Source organism: Bubalus kerabau, chromosome 9, assembly GCF_029407905.1.
Source record: "Bubalus kerabau isolate K-KA32 ecotype Philippines breed swamp buffalo chromosome 9, PCC_UOA_SB_1v2, whole genome shotgun sequence".
NCBI classification, from domain to species: Eukaryota; Metazoa; Chordata; class Mammalia; order Artiodactyla; family Bovidae; genus Bubalus; species Bubalus kerabau.
In genome coordinates this window covers 96,547,171-96,561,071 of record NC_073632.1, presented here as the reverse complement: position 1 = coordinate 96,561,071, position 13,901 = coordinate 96,547,171, and the positions used below count along the sequence as shown (strand labels likewise).

Sequence of the window (13,901 nt, the reverse complement as noted above, 5' to 3'; positions counted from 1 at the left end):
CTGTTTTTGGCTGCCCCTGTGCTGAGCCTACACTCTGTACCCATCCCATCGCTCAGGTTAATATCTGCCCCCTACGCTCCTAGGGGTGTCCTCTCTGCTGAGTGTGAAAGGGTCTGCCTCATGGCTTTCTTTTTATCAGAAGCCTCCACTTGGACGGCGCTCTGCAGCCTGTGCAGCTCTTACCATGCTGCTGCTGCTGCTGCTAAGTCACTTCAGTCGTGTCCGACCCTGTGCGACCCCATTGACGGCAGCCCACCAGGCTCCCCCGTCCCTGGGATTCTCCAGGCAAGAACACTGGAGTGGGTTGCCATTTCTTTCTCCAATGCATGAAAGTGAAAAGTGAAAGGGAAGTTGCTCAGTCGTGTCCTACTCTTCGAGACCCCATGGACTGCAGCCTACCAGGCTCCTCCGTCCATGGGATTTTCCAGGCAAGAGTACTGGAGTGGGGTGCCATTGCCTTCTCCGAGCTCTTACCATAATTGCCTTCAATTCTTCCCATTATCCTCTTACAAACATTCAGCTCCTTCATATGCCCTGTGCCTCCCGGCCTCCTGGCTAATATGGCCTTTATCTGCTTGTGACACTTGGCGAAATCGTCTTTTCTTTGCACATCGGCTATCCAGACAATTCACTGAACAGACATGTACCAACTAATGGCAGTTCTTCTGTTGCCTGCCCAACTTATTTGAATCTTTGTTATTGAATCTTTCCTCTAAAGCTGGAGTCCCCAGCCTCCAGGCCCCGGACTGGTATCTGCTGTCACATCAGTGATGGCATTAGGTTAGAAATAAAGCGCACACTAAATTGTAATATACTCGAGTCACCCCAAACCATCCCCATCTCCCACCCCCGGTCGGTGGAAAAACTGTCTTCATGAAACCAGTCCCTGGTGCCCAAAAGGTTGGGGACCCCTTACCTCACCTAGATCATGAGGTGCTCAAGGATAATGCTGTGTTATTTACCTCCTGAAGCATCTAGAACCAGGGCCTTTCATAGCGTAAGTGGTTAGGAAATATTTGAGTGATTATTTTCAATGAATAATATTATTATATACCAAGAAAATAAATTCACTTCTGAAGATAACACAGGCTCCCCACTTTTTAGTATTTATGTATTTATTCTCTGGTGGCTCACACAATAAAGAATCTGCCTGCAATGCGGGAGACCTGGGTTTGATCCCTGGGTTGGGAAAATCCCCTTCAGAAGGGAACGACAACCCACTCCAGTATTCTTTCCTGGGAAATCCCATGGACAGAGGAGCCTGGAAAGCTACATACCATGAGGTCACAAAGAGTTAGACACAACTGAGCAACTAACACTTTCCTTTTCACTAAACTTACCATAGCCATGAGACCAGGGCAAGCCCTAACAGTGCCTGAAGATGTAAAATATAAAAATATTTCAAACCATGGATCTGCCATTAGAATCGATTAGATTTTTAGCTACTGTCTTAATGCTTTTAACAATGTGTACAAATAAACGAGTAGAAAACATTTTAAAGTAAAAGAAAATCAATAAACATATATGTGAATATGGAAACTTGAGACTATTTAATCAATGGTACTGGAGAACAGTGACCTGTATGGAAAATGAATTTAGACCTCTTCCTCTAGACAGAAAATTATAATCCCTTTTAATGGAGCGAAGAGACAAATACATGAAAGGGAGCACTTTGACTCTTTTTTAAGCACCAAGATCTTGGATTTCTCTCTTCTTTGTATCCCCAGTTCCAGGAATACAGGAGCCAGCAGAGAAATGTTAATGAAATCAAGACAGAACGGCAACTACGCGGTGTGGAAAGCCAGACAGCCCTCTTCTGGGCTCATCCTCAACGACTTGGTTAGGTGTTAAGATCTCTTCACCCGACATTCAGAGCAGCCAAAGGCCATAAATGAAGTCAACAGCTACTGCCTACCAACTCAAGTGACGTTTCCAACATGATAAATGAGGGACGACGGTTAAGAGGCATCGGGGGGAACAAAAAAGTTAATGTTGACAAGTAGATCCTGGCTCAGAGAAAAGAACAGAACATTGGATTCCATACCTATTTACCTTGAAGAGTACATTCCATTAAGAACAATACTGTTAATATTAGCAGCATGTATAGTCTCAAGACAGCAGAATAAAGGAGTAAAACTATGTCGGGGAGAGGTTTCCCTTTATTTTCTCCCCCTTGCTCTTCTGGAAGCCTCTCTGCCACCCACATGAGTGCCAGCATCGCTCAGTGGGTGCTGCCGCCACCTCTCCATTGCCTCCCTCAGCTCCAACACCCCGTAATCCACTTCCAGACAACGGTGACCACACCAGACAAATCAGGATCCCGGATGAGCATCAAGGCTACAGAATCTCAGATGCTGGAATGGCCTGGGATTCTGATAGAATCATCTAGAAGGGGGCTGGGTGGGGTCTTTAAAAAGCTCCCCAGGTGATTCAACTACACAACCAGGTTTGGGAACCACAGAAAATGTAGTCTCTCCAGATGCCCACAATTTGCATGCCTGCATATAACAAACAGCAGATGGGCCACTGATTTATAGTAATCTCCCCTTCCTAAAATTTGGCTTCTCTCATTTACACAACATCATGAAGAAACTGCAGGGAAGACAAAACCCTTTGATCTTGAATGAATACTTGCATTAAGAGAAGCCTAAGTGTCCGGGAAAGACGCTGTAGTTTCCAGTGCTTTGAACACCTACGTCTTTCTGGGAAAACATATTTATTCCCGTTAACAGAGCCAGGCTGTCATTTGTTATGAGAACTGAGAACGGCGCCCAGGGGAGGGGACTACTGTTTTCCCAGGAAGTGAATTTCTACTGCCCACAATTCCTGATTCCAACATTTCATGGATCAGATGTATGAAGAAATTTTTGGCAACTGGATGATTTTAGATTGTTCCCAGAGGAGAAATTTTTAAATTGATAGCTAAAGAAGTAGGTCATTGCAAAGTCGATCCAAGCAAATAAAATTAAAGCCAGTTTACTAATTTGGGAAGAAAAGGGAACAATACCTCAGCCTTGTTTTTATTCTAAGCTTGTTATTTCCCAATTCTGATTAATTTCTGGGAGGGGAAAGTCTTTTAAAATTAACTATGTTCCCAGGTGGCTCAGTGGTAAAGAATCCGCCTGCCAATGCAGGTTCGATCCCTGGGTCACGAAGATCCCCTGGAGAAGGAAATCGCAATCCACTCTAGTATTCCGGCCTGGAAAATCCTATGGATGGAGGAGCCTCATGGGCCACAGTTCTTGGGGCCACAAAGAGTCAGACACAACTAAGTAACTGAGAACTCAACAGGTAAACAAACTATAGCCTATAATGTTCTGAAAGCCAGTCGAGTTCCTGATGAAGTGCTGAACAGAAGAAACGCATACAATCAGTACACCTGACAGAGCACTCAACTTCATAACTAAAAATGCACTGAGGGAATCCAAGGTTCAACTGAGGTACAGATTGGCAAATACTAGAAAATCTGCTATCCACTGAGGCAAAGGCATGGGAAAGTGAGTGTCGATCTCCACAGAGCAGGAATGCAAAGTGGCTGAATCTCTTTGGCAAGTAAATTTAGCAAGGATTATCAAAATTTAAAATGCATAGAAATCCTATGATCCAGCAACCCTACTTTCAGAAATCTCTCTGAGAGATACATTTGCACATATACAAAGATGTCTGAATTAGGATATTCCCTGTGCCAATTCAGTATAACAAGACTAGGAAATCTAAATATACACACAGGGGATTGGTTAAATCATTGTGGTACTTCAATCCATACATAAATGAGAAATTCATATAGCCAATAAGAACGAAGGGAGATCTTTATATCCTGATATGAAAAGACAGCCAAACCCTAAAGTTGCAGAATTTATGTGTTGGGATCTCATTTGTTAAAAGGAAAAGACAGGGCTATTCTTATTCATATACTTGCACAGGCATAAAGGTTTTAGAAGAATATGCAAGAAGCAACCAACTTTGATTTCAAACTGTTGTTTTCAGGGGTGGGAGGAATAGGATACGTTTCCTTTTTATCATCCTCTACAAATTGTAAGTTCTCAACCATTAACATTTTTAGAAAAACAAACATTAAATGAATCTTGTTTGCAATGACTTTAAATAAAAATTATTTTAGGGACTTCCCTGGTGAACCTAAGCTAAGACTTTGGCTCCCAACGCAGAGGTTACCGGCTCAATCCCTGATCAGGGAACTAGATCCCACAAGCAGAAACTAACAAGAGTTTGCACGCGGCAGCTAGAAACAAAAAGATCCTCTGTTCTGAAATGAAGATGTTAAGATTCCAAGTGCCGCAACTAAAATATAGCACAGCCAAATAAATAAATAAATCATTTTAATAAGAGTAAGCAAGTGCTTTTGATCATCTTTTAATAAAGCCTTTATGATTCAAGAATGATGCTGTCAGGCCTACAGTCAGATTTAAATAAATAAACTTTATTATTCATAATAAGACATATAAATGTATATATAACTGAAATTATTACAGATTAATATCTTCACCTTAACCCTTTTATTACATGTACTAACAGGTAGGATCACAGGTATAAACCCCTGCTCTTACATTCTTTAATAAGGTACTAACTTGCAGGAAAATGGCCCAAAATCTAAACAGACAAGACAAATAATTATAATTATAGATTTTAAAATAGTTTATTGAAAATAAGCTTTCATATTCATAAGATATAATGCATCTCCCTCCCAAACCCAGCTTTTTTCATATTTTTCTATTAAATTATTTTAAAATGAAACTTCTCCTAAATTATAATTTTTTAGGGTATGAGAGAACTAAGAATTAGCTTCAAGGATATTTAGTTTTATCGTTTTCTTGTGTTAAAAGTACCAAAGTATTTTTCTCACATCACTAAGTGCTGTAAGTTCTAATTTCTCACTTCTTGAATGACTATAACATAAAGAATTACTATTTAGCTGATTTTCCTTTCGTTGGTATTCTGTAACACTGAACAGGTGTTAAAATGATACAGAAAATGAAATCATTTCTTAATGCCTTTTAAAACAGAACATTTTCTTTCCATTTTATTAATTATCCTATAAGATACCAAACTGGAATCATCCTTTTAATGTAGTCTAAAGTGATCCTGGCACAGAGATTAGTGGGCACACAGTGAATTCAGAGAGGATGCACATTTGGAGGCTGCCCTTCACCCAGGGAAGTATTTCAAGTGGAAATCTGCTGATCTGACACATCTAAGAGCCTAAAAGCCTATAATGGATTCAAGGGAAGGCAATGCACCCCCCACTGGCTCTCAGACCATCTTCACATCCACAACTCCAATCTCCAGACTGTGTTCTAATCATCAAGTAGCACCTCTTATAATCTGAGGGAAATTCATATACAGGCAGCCACACCCAGAAAACATCACTCTGTTAACATATAATTCTTTTGAAATCTTAAATTCTGGCCCTTTCCACATAAAACCAATGACATAATCACATGACAGCCATCTCTAGTCCCATCTTTAGTAAACACGGGGCAAGGGGGAAACAGCACGTACCCTAGGCTGGGACGGGAATTAGGAAATGCAGCTGGCCGACTCAATTGTCTGTTTATTGCACAAAAGGTAGAGACATCCTTAACTCATCAGGACAATAGACTCTTCTATTTGCATACATCTATTTGAGTTACCGCTCTCGAAACCAAATGGAACCACAGCTTGAAGCACTGACAAGGGTCTCAGTCTCCCCACCCCCAGGGACGTAGGCCTTACACTGATGAACTGAGAACTGTTTCATTTCCAGCTTTAAGTCACTAAACAGAAAAGACAGAAGGGTTAATTTAGAGGATTGTGATTGTCCAGATTTAGCCTGGAGCTTGGCTCCAGAAATCAAGATGTGTCAGAGAAAAGGAAGTTCGTCACTGGCCAACCCCACCCGATGCTGCTACCTGAATGAAAGCAGGCAACTGAGGAATAACATTAGGCTTTGTTTACCACCTGTGTTCAGGTGGTCTAATCTTCCTGTACCCTGCAAACTCGCAAAATTTAACCTGGAAAATAACCGATCAAGCCATTTTGCCTCACAATTAACATATAAAGATTGTAAAAGATTGATCGGAAGATAAGACTGCTTCCATTTCCATTAAAATACATCACAGATAAAATCAGGATTTGTCTCAGTGCATCTAAATGTTAGGCTTGTGTAATCAAGTTTTACCAGGGGGTGGGTGGGGGGCGGAAATCTGCTAATAGCCTTTAATTAATGATCAGCATTCTGCTAGGGGGAGGGGGATATATTAGTCTAAACCTCCCCAGATGTCCACAGACTCAATCAAAAAAGCTCAAGATGTAATTCATCACTAATTCAATGTATGAAGTGGTCTCATTTGAGCCACTTGCATTTATCATGCATTTGTCTACTTGAGATTAAAGGCAATTTGAAATGCAATGGTAAACAAGCCATTCTAAAGAAAAAGAAAGCTGAGTTCCCAAATCTTAGTTTTCTGCTAGATATTCACCTGGTCTGAGAATAACCAGAACTGATGTTGACTGAGTCACTATCTGACAAGTGAGACAGATCATGATGACAAAGTCAAAGAAAAAGTAAACGGTTGTTTATCTGTTATACCCCAATACAAAATTAAAAGTTTAAAAAAGAAAGCAGATGGACCAAGGTATTCCCCAACTTGACCGTCTCCAATCAAAATCAAGGTGCCAGGATCATCCTACATGCCAGCCACACATTTCATACATTGAGCAACACCTGTTATGAGCAAACCCAGGTATGGTCCCTGCCTTTGTGGAGCATTCACAGCAGCCAGGAGAACACTTCCTCATCAAGTCACTAAACTCACAAACATGGAAACTGCTGGCAAGAAGGGTCCATGGTGCTATGGGAACCCAGAATGGCAGATGCAATTACTCGGAGGTCTGAAATTAGGGTTGAAAAGGGTGAAGAAAGGAGACAAAAGCTACATGCTGAATCATTCTTAGAGAGTCCTTTTGAAAAGACTTAGGTCTTCCAAAACTTGAGTAATAAATTTTGCTAGTTGCAATGAAAAACTACACGTTTTCTAACATGTACATGTAAGTGTATTGATTTGTCTACAAATTGATAACTGGGCAGTCTGCCAGAAAGTTCAATGATACTCAGGATGTCATTTAAGTAATTTTTTAAAGGAGGTCATCTCACTGTTTCAAGATGGTTGTGACTAGGAAAGAGGAAGAAGGATGATGTTATGGAAGGAAGATAAAGAGAACAGAAAGGAAGCAATATTTTAAACGAATACACAGAAGTTTATTGGGACGAGAATAAGTACCATATCTTAGTGTGAACTGTTACGAAGACCTGAAGGGCTGGTAAAAGCCAAAGAAAAAAATGTTCCCCAACTGAAAGCTTTTAGCAATTATGCCTTAAAATTATCTTCATTACTGGACTCTAAATACTGGTTATGCAGCCATTTTGACAGTAGTTGACATCAAAAAGTGAGATACAGTAAATATTGAAGCATAACTGAGGCACTTCCCTGGTGGTCCAGTGAAGTCTGGACACTGAGCTCCCAATTGGGGGCGGGGGTGGGAGCGGGCTGCCCTGGGTTTGATCCCTGGTTAGGGAACTAGATCCCACATGCTGCAGTTAAGACGAGGTGCAGCTAAACATGTGTGTGTACACACACACACACACAACTGAGACCTCAAAAGGGTAATAGATTTCTTAAGCATATCTTAGAGAATCTAGGCATTCCAGGCACAGTAGCTACTTGTAAGCATTTACAGCTCTAGGGACCATGGGTTTTACAAGGAGGTATGTTAATGACTAGAGGTAATCTAGACTACCACAGCTAAAAGGTCAAGGCGATGAGGTCATAATTCTGTGATTTTTACCTAGATTTTTTTTTTCCCTTACACTGTAGTATCTATACTTCCTGAGATAACTCTTAAAGGTCCTCAAGTACTCTGTATATTCTCAAATTTAACACGTTTCTCTCTCTTTTTTTTTTTTTTTTTTTTAAGTATTAAGTATGGTTACCCACATCTTCCCATAAAAGTATCACAAAACGGGTGGGGTGAAGCCTGGCCAATGAACATACATGCTGGAAAACAGATCTAAAAAACAACGATCTGGACAAGTCACAATCTTGGCGGCTGCAGTTGCCAAGAATAAATATTGCAGCCTCGAAGACCTAAGACTATAAAATGTAAAATGTCTAGGACGTTCAGCACTGCTTCCATAGACTGGAAGAGACAGGGACTACTCCCTTACGCCTTCGACTGCATCCTTTGAGAACTTCTAACTACTCCTCCAGTATTTGTTTATCCCACTGAGTCCAGCGAACTGAGCGAAAAGGAGGACGCCGCCGTGTTTGCGAACCCTGTCATTCCTTTTGGAAACGCCGCGTCGGCTCAGGTTTTCTTTGGCGGCGAGAGAGCTACACCCCAGGCTTTCTCTGCATCGGGAAGGCGGTGTTGTCTGCTTCAGCCGCCTGCCGCAGGAGGACTGGGTACCAAACCCGGTCGCTCCAGACACAACCGGCAGCAAAGACAGTGCGCTAAGGGGAACCCACGGGTGGCGGAGTCGCCAGGCTGCAACACGCGTCACGGCCCAACAGCTGACTTTCCACATAGGGAGACGGGGTGGGGGGCTCGACACGTTTGGCCGGGGGTCAGGGCTCCGCAGACACCCCCGCACCCCCACCCCCACCACAGGCAGCTCGCCGGTGTCGGGTTGGGTCCCTCCACCGGAAGAGCGTGGAGAAAGGCTCAGTTAGCGGCGGGCAGCGGGCGAATTTTATTACTGCGGATGGCGCAGTCGCCTCCCCTGGAGACCCACGACAAAGATGCGAGCCCCCCTCGCCGCGCTCGCGGATCCTTTGGTCCCACCCCGGCGCTAAAACCCTGAAAAGCCTAGAAAGAGGGATTCAGGCTCCCGAGTTTGCAGATGGGCTGGACTGGCCGGGAAGTTACTGCAGGCGGAGATCGAGGGGACCTCCCCCCTCCCCTTCCCCCCAAAGACCCCCGCCGTTCCGCCCCACCCTCCTCTCCTCCTCCAGGCAGGTGGCCCGGAGCGCCCCTACCTTGGTGGCGGGGTCCGCAGGGGCGATGGCCGGGTCTCCCGGCGTGCCGGGCGCCGCCTCCGCCGCAGAGCCGCCGCCGCTGGGCTCCGGCTCGGCGGGCGTCGCGCTCCCCGCCTCCGGCTGCTCCGGGCTCCGCTGCTCGGTGGAGCTCCCGGCGCCCATGGCTCGTCTGCGGTTCTCCGGTGGCTAGCCGCTTGGTGAACGCCTTCCCCAAATCGCAGGGACGCGGAGAAGAGCCAGAAGCCGTGCACTCGCAAAGTCCCAAGAGCGCCTCAGTCTCCCGCCGTGCTCCTCCAAACCCGCCCAGACAGCGAATGAAGGAGACGCGCTCGCGGCAAACTCCTTAAAAAAAAAAAAAAAAAAAAAAAGCCACCTCTTTGCCTCCTCCTCCTCCCCCTTGTTTTTCCCTCGCTTCATCACATGAGCGCAGCCCCAGACACTCCTTGCAGCAGCATCTCCCCCCAGGCTGCTAGGACCCGACGAGCAGCCGGAGCCTTGGCGAGCCGCCCACCTCGACCCCCAGGGCGCCTCCCATTCCTATCAGGACTGCAGCTAGGAGTCCACCCAGGGGTGCCTCCCCGAAAGTGAGGGGAGAACGAGAAAAGGGAGCCCCCCAGGGGAGACCGGAGTCGCTGGGCGGGGGTGGTTATTAAATGATGGATGACCTGAGGCAAGGCTACTGCTGCAGCCCACTCTCAACTGGCCCAGATGCGAACCTAGATCCCCGTTTTCCTTCCTTCGGACTGCTTGCCTCTGAACATGCGTTCCTGCCTCCTCGCCGGGAGCCGGAGAAAGGCAAGCGCTCCTGGGCTCCGCCGGAGTCTGACCATATTAGGGCACCTCACGTGGCAGGAGCAGGGAACCAAGAGGTTAATGCGATCAGACCACGGATGAGGTGGGCCAGGCGGCCCCACGCTCTCCTATCACCCAGAACAAGTGATATCAGGCGATGCCATCGGCAACACCGCTCCCCTCCTTCCCCGGGGAAACTGGGGAAGTGAGACTGTTACTGGAAATGTGCCTGTCCTTAAGAGCATGATGCTGGAGTCCAGGCCACCTCTCGCTTGCGCACGGCTGAAACAGGATCACACGGATCTGTTCATTTGCCGTCAGTGTTTCTCCATAGATAAAGTCTTTCCATAATAACAGCATCAGGGCCTTGCATTCTGTTCCTTCCTACTCCTGAAAAGAAGGCTTGTTGTATGAATATAGCAGGCAGTCGGTATATATTTGAACTAAATGAAAATGTTAGGGGAATCACCCGGGAGGTAAGCATGAAGGCAGTGGGGCTGGAAAAAAAAAAATGAGCCCAGTTTTAACCCGCAACTAAGCGCCTCGGTTTTCACAGAATCTCATTATAAATGAAGAAACTTGTGGAATATTGCCCCAGTACTAGATACATACCCAGATTTGGGACTCAGTGGCAGGAGAATTGATGTAAACAGCAGTTGGGCACCAGGATATCTGTGCCTAATTAATTACATGTAGTAAAACGGCCGGGGAACCATAAGTTAGTTATCCAACTTACAGTTTTTCTGAATTTATCATTTTATCTGAGAGGAGTACATAGCGGCCACTTTCTCTGGAATCTGTCATTTAGGAAGCAGTCTATTTCCAAAATGGTTGGTTTTCCGAATTTTTAAGCATTCCACCCATTTTGACTTAAATTTTGAATTATTGAGGAAACATTGGAGTACTTTGTACCAGACATTGGGAGTGCACTTTGTGTGTACAATGGCATTTCATCCTTAGAGCAGTGCTACAGTGTGGATCCTACTGTTCTCAGGTTACCAACATAGTGAGGGAAAATAGGCCCAGAAGGGTTAAATCAGGCCCGCAAAGATTCACAGCTGGTAGTCGGAAGAGCAGGTTCCTTCTTTTGGAATCACTCCCCAACAGGTTACTCCCCTTCTGTGGGAAGCTTCAAACATGCTCTCTCTTCTTCTCAGGGATGTGGGTGAAAAGTGCATTTAGACCTCACCTAGGATGTTAAGAAGGAAAAATGCTGTTAACACCTATTTGAGAATGATTAATGTCAGCACAAAGCTAGTGGAGGTGATGGAATTCCAGTTGAGCTATTTCAAATCCTGAAAGATGACACTGTGAAAGTGCTGCACTCAATATGCCAGCAAATTTGGAAAACTCAGCAGTGGCCTCAGGACTGGAAAAGGTCAGTTTTCATTCCAATCCCAAAGAAAGGCAATGCCAAAGAATGCTCCAACTACCGCACAATTGCACTCATCTCACACGCTAGTAAAGTAATGCTCAAAATTCTCCAAGCCAGGCTTCAGCAATACGTGAACCGTGAACTTCCAGATGTTCAAGCTGGTTTTAGAAAAGGCAGAGGAACCAGAGATCAAATTGCCAACATCCGCTGGATCATGGAAAAAGCAAGAGAGTTCCAGAAAAACATCTATTTCTGCTTTATTGACTATGCCAAAGCCTTTGACTGTGTGGATCACAATAAACTGTGGACAATTCTGAAAGAGATGGGAATACCAGACCACCTGGCTGGCCTCTTGAGAAACCTATATGCAGGTCAGGAAGCAACAATTAGAACTGGACATGGAACAACAGACTGGTTCCAAACAGGAAAAGGAGTACGTCAAGGCTGTATATTGTCACCCTGCTTATTTAACTTCTATGCAGAGTACATCATGAGAAACGCTGGGCTGGAAGAAGCACAAACTGGAATCAAGTTTGCGGGGAGAAATATCAATAACCTCAGATATGCAGACGACACCACCCTTATGGCAGAAAGTGAAGAGGAACTAACAAGCCTCTTGATGAAAGTGAAAGTGGAGAGTGAAAAAGTGGGCTTAAAGCTCAACATTCAGAAAATGAAGATCATGGCATCTGGTCCCATCACTTCGTGGGAAATAGATGGAGAAACAGTGGAAACAGTGTCAGACTTTATTTTTGGGGGCTCTAAAATCACTGCAAATGGTGACTGCAGCCATGAAATTAAAAGACACTTGCTCCTTGGAAGGAAAGTTATGACCAACCTAGACAGCATATTGAAAAGCAGAGACATTACTTTGCCAACAAAAGTCTGTCTAGTCAATGCTATGGTTTTTCCAGTGGTCATGTATGGATGTGAGTTGGACTGTGAAGAAAGCTGAGCACCGAAGAATTGATGCTTTTGAAGTGTGGTATTGGAGAAGACTTGCGAGTCCCTTGGACTGCAAGGAGATGCAACCAGTCCATTCTGAAAGAGATCAGCCCTGGGATATCTTTGGAAGGAATGATGCTAAAGCTGAAACTCCAGTACTTTGGCCACCTCATACGAAGAATTGACTCATTGGAAAAGACTCTGATGCTGGGAGGGATTGGGGGCAGGAGAAGAAGGGGACGACAGAGGATGAGATGGCTGAATGGCATCACCGACTCGATGGAAGTGAGTCTGAGTGAACTCCAGGAGTTGGTGATGGACAGGGAGGCCTGGCGTGCTGTGATTCATGGGGTCACAAAGAGTTGGACATGACTGAGCGACTGAACTGAACTGAACTGAACTGAATGTCAGCACATATGAAACTGTATCATTAGGTAGTAAAAATACTATCAAGACTTTCCATTCTGTGAGATTATATTTATTCAGTTCCTAGGAAAATCTTGAAGCTTTTCACATCTCACTTAGTCTTTGAATTTTCAGAAGAGATTGCAAGGTCAAAGATTTCAAGCCAGCAAGTACAACCCACAAGCAAAGTAAGACACTGCCAATGTCTGATTAGGCTAGCAATTGTTTGCTTTGTGTTTATTTTTCAGGCTGTGAAGTGCTCAGATTCTTAGTTTTTAAATGCAAAATTTTACTTTAAGAAATGTGCATGTTCTAGTACTTCCTGTTCTGCCTGAAACAGCACCATGATAAGGATGTATTAAGAATAATGGACTCCTTTGTAGATTCACACAAACACACATTAAATTGTTGTTGTTCAGTCGCTCAGTTGTGTCCAACTCCTTGTGACCCCATGGACTGCAGCACGCCAGGCTTCCCTGTCCTTCACCATCTCCCAGAGCTTGCTCAAACTCATGTCTATTAAGTCGGTGATGCCATCCAACCATCTCATCCTCTGTTGTCCCCTTCTCCTCTTGCCCTCAGTCTTTCCCAGCCAGGATCTTTTCCAGTGAGTCAGCCCTTCACATCAGGTGGTCAAAGTGTTAGAGCTTCAGACAAACACACACATTAAGTTCCTTTGGTTTAAAGACTGACCAAAGAATCCTTTCCATTTTACTCACAGACTTGAGTCAGTGGAATTACTTGAGTCTGGGGAATTACTCTTTGTTATTTTTTTAGATGCTTCATCAATTTTATTTTTTTATTTATTCATCAATTTTGAAAAAATGTTATTGAAATGTAATAAAATTTTTATTTACAAGTTGATTTACAAAGTTGTGTTAGTTTTAGGTGTACAGCAAAGTAATTCATTGATTCTTTTCCATTGTAGGTTATTATAAGAAACTGAATTTAGTTCCCTGTGCTATATAGTAGGTCCTAGTTGGCTATCTATTTTGTACATAGTAGTGTACATTTGCTCTTTGCTATTTTTGTAAAGAAGAGTGGTTTTGTTATGTATTATCCCCAGCAATGGGATGTCCCAACCTATTGCACATGCTACTTAGTGCTTCAAAACAGTATTCAAATCTTATTCACTCCTTCACTCTTTCAACACGTATTTAGCGAGTGCCCGTTATATTCCATAGCACAGCATTACTGTGCTTCTCACTCAAGGCTCCAAGTCAAGCCACCAACGTTTTCTTTTCCAGAGTTCTGGAGACGCCTTTAGAATTACTGGAGAAGGCAATGGCAGCCCACTCCCGTACTCTTGCCTGGCAAATCCCGTGGACAGAGGAGCCTGGTAGGCTGCAGTC

The 13,901-nt window shown here is 44.2% G+C and overlaps 1 protein-coding gene across 1 annotated transcript in view; it reads right to left on the bottom strand.

Annotated features, from left to right (window-relative positions):
* Nucleotides 1–9,374, bottom strand: part of AKAP12 (A-kinase anchoring protein 12) — a 110,115-nt gene extending 100,741 nt beyond the window's left edge. The window contains exon 1 of the mRNA XM_055535966.1: nt 9,033–9,374. Within this exon, the coding sequence (XP_055391941.1) occupies nt 9,033–9,194 (162 nt within the window). The 5' untranslated portion in view covers nt 9,195–9,374. The remainder of the gene's footprint in view (nt 1–9,032) is intronic.
* Nucleotides 9,375–13,901: the final 4,527 nt, after the last annotated feature.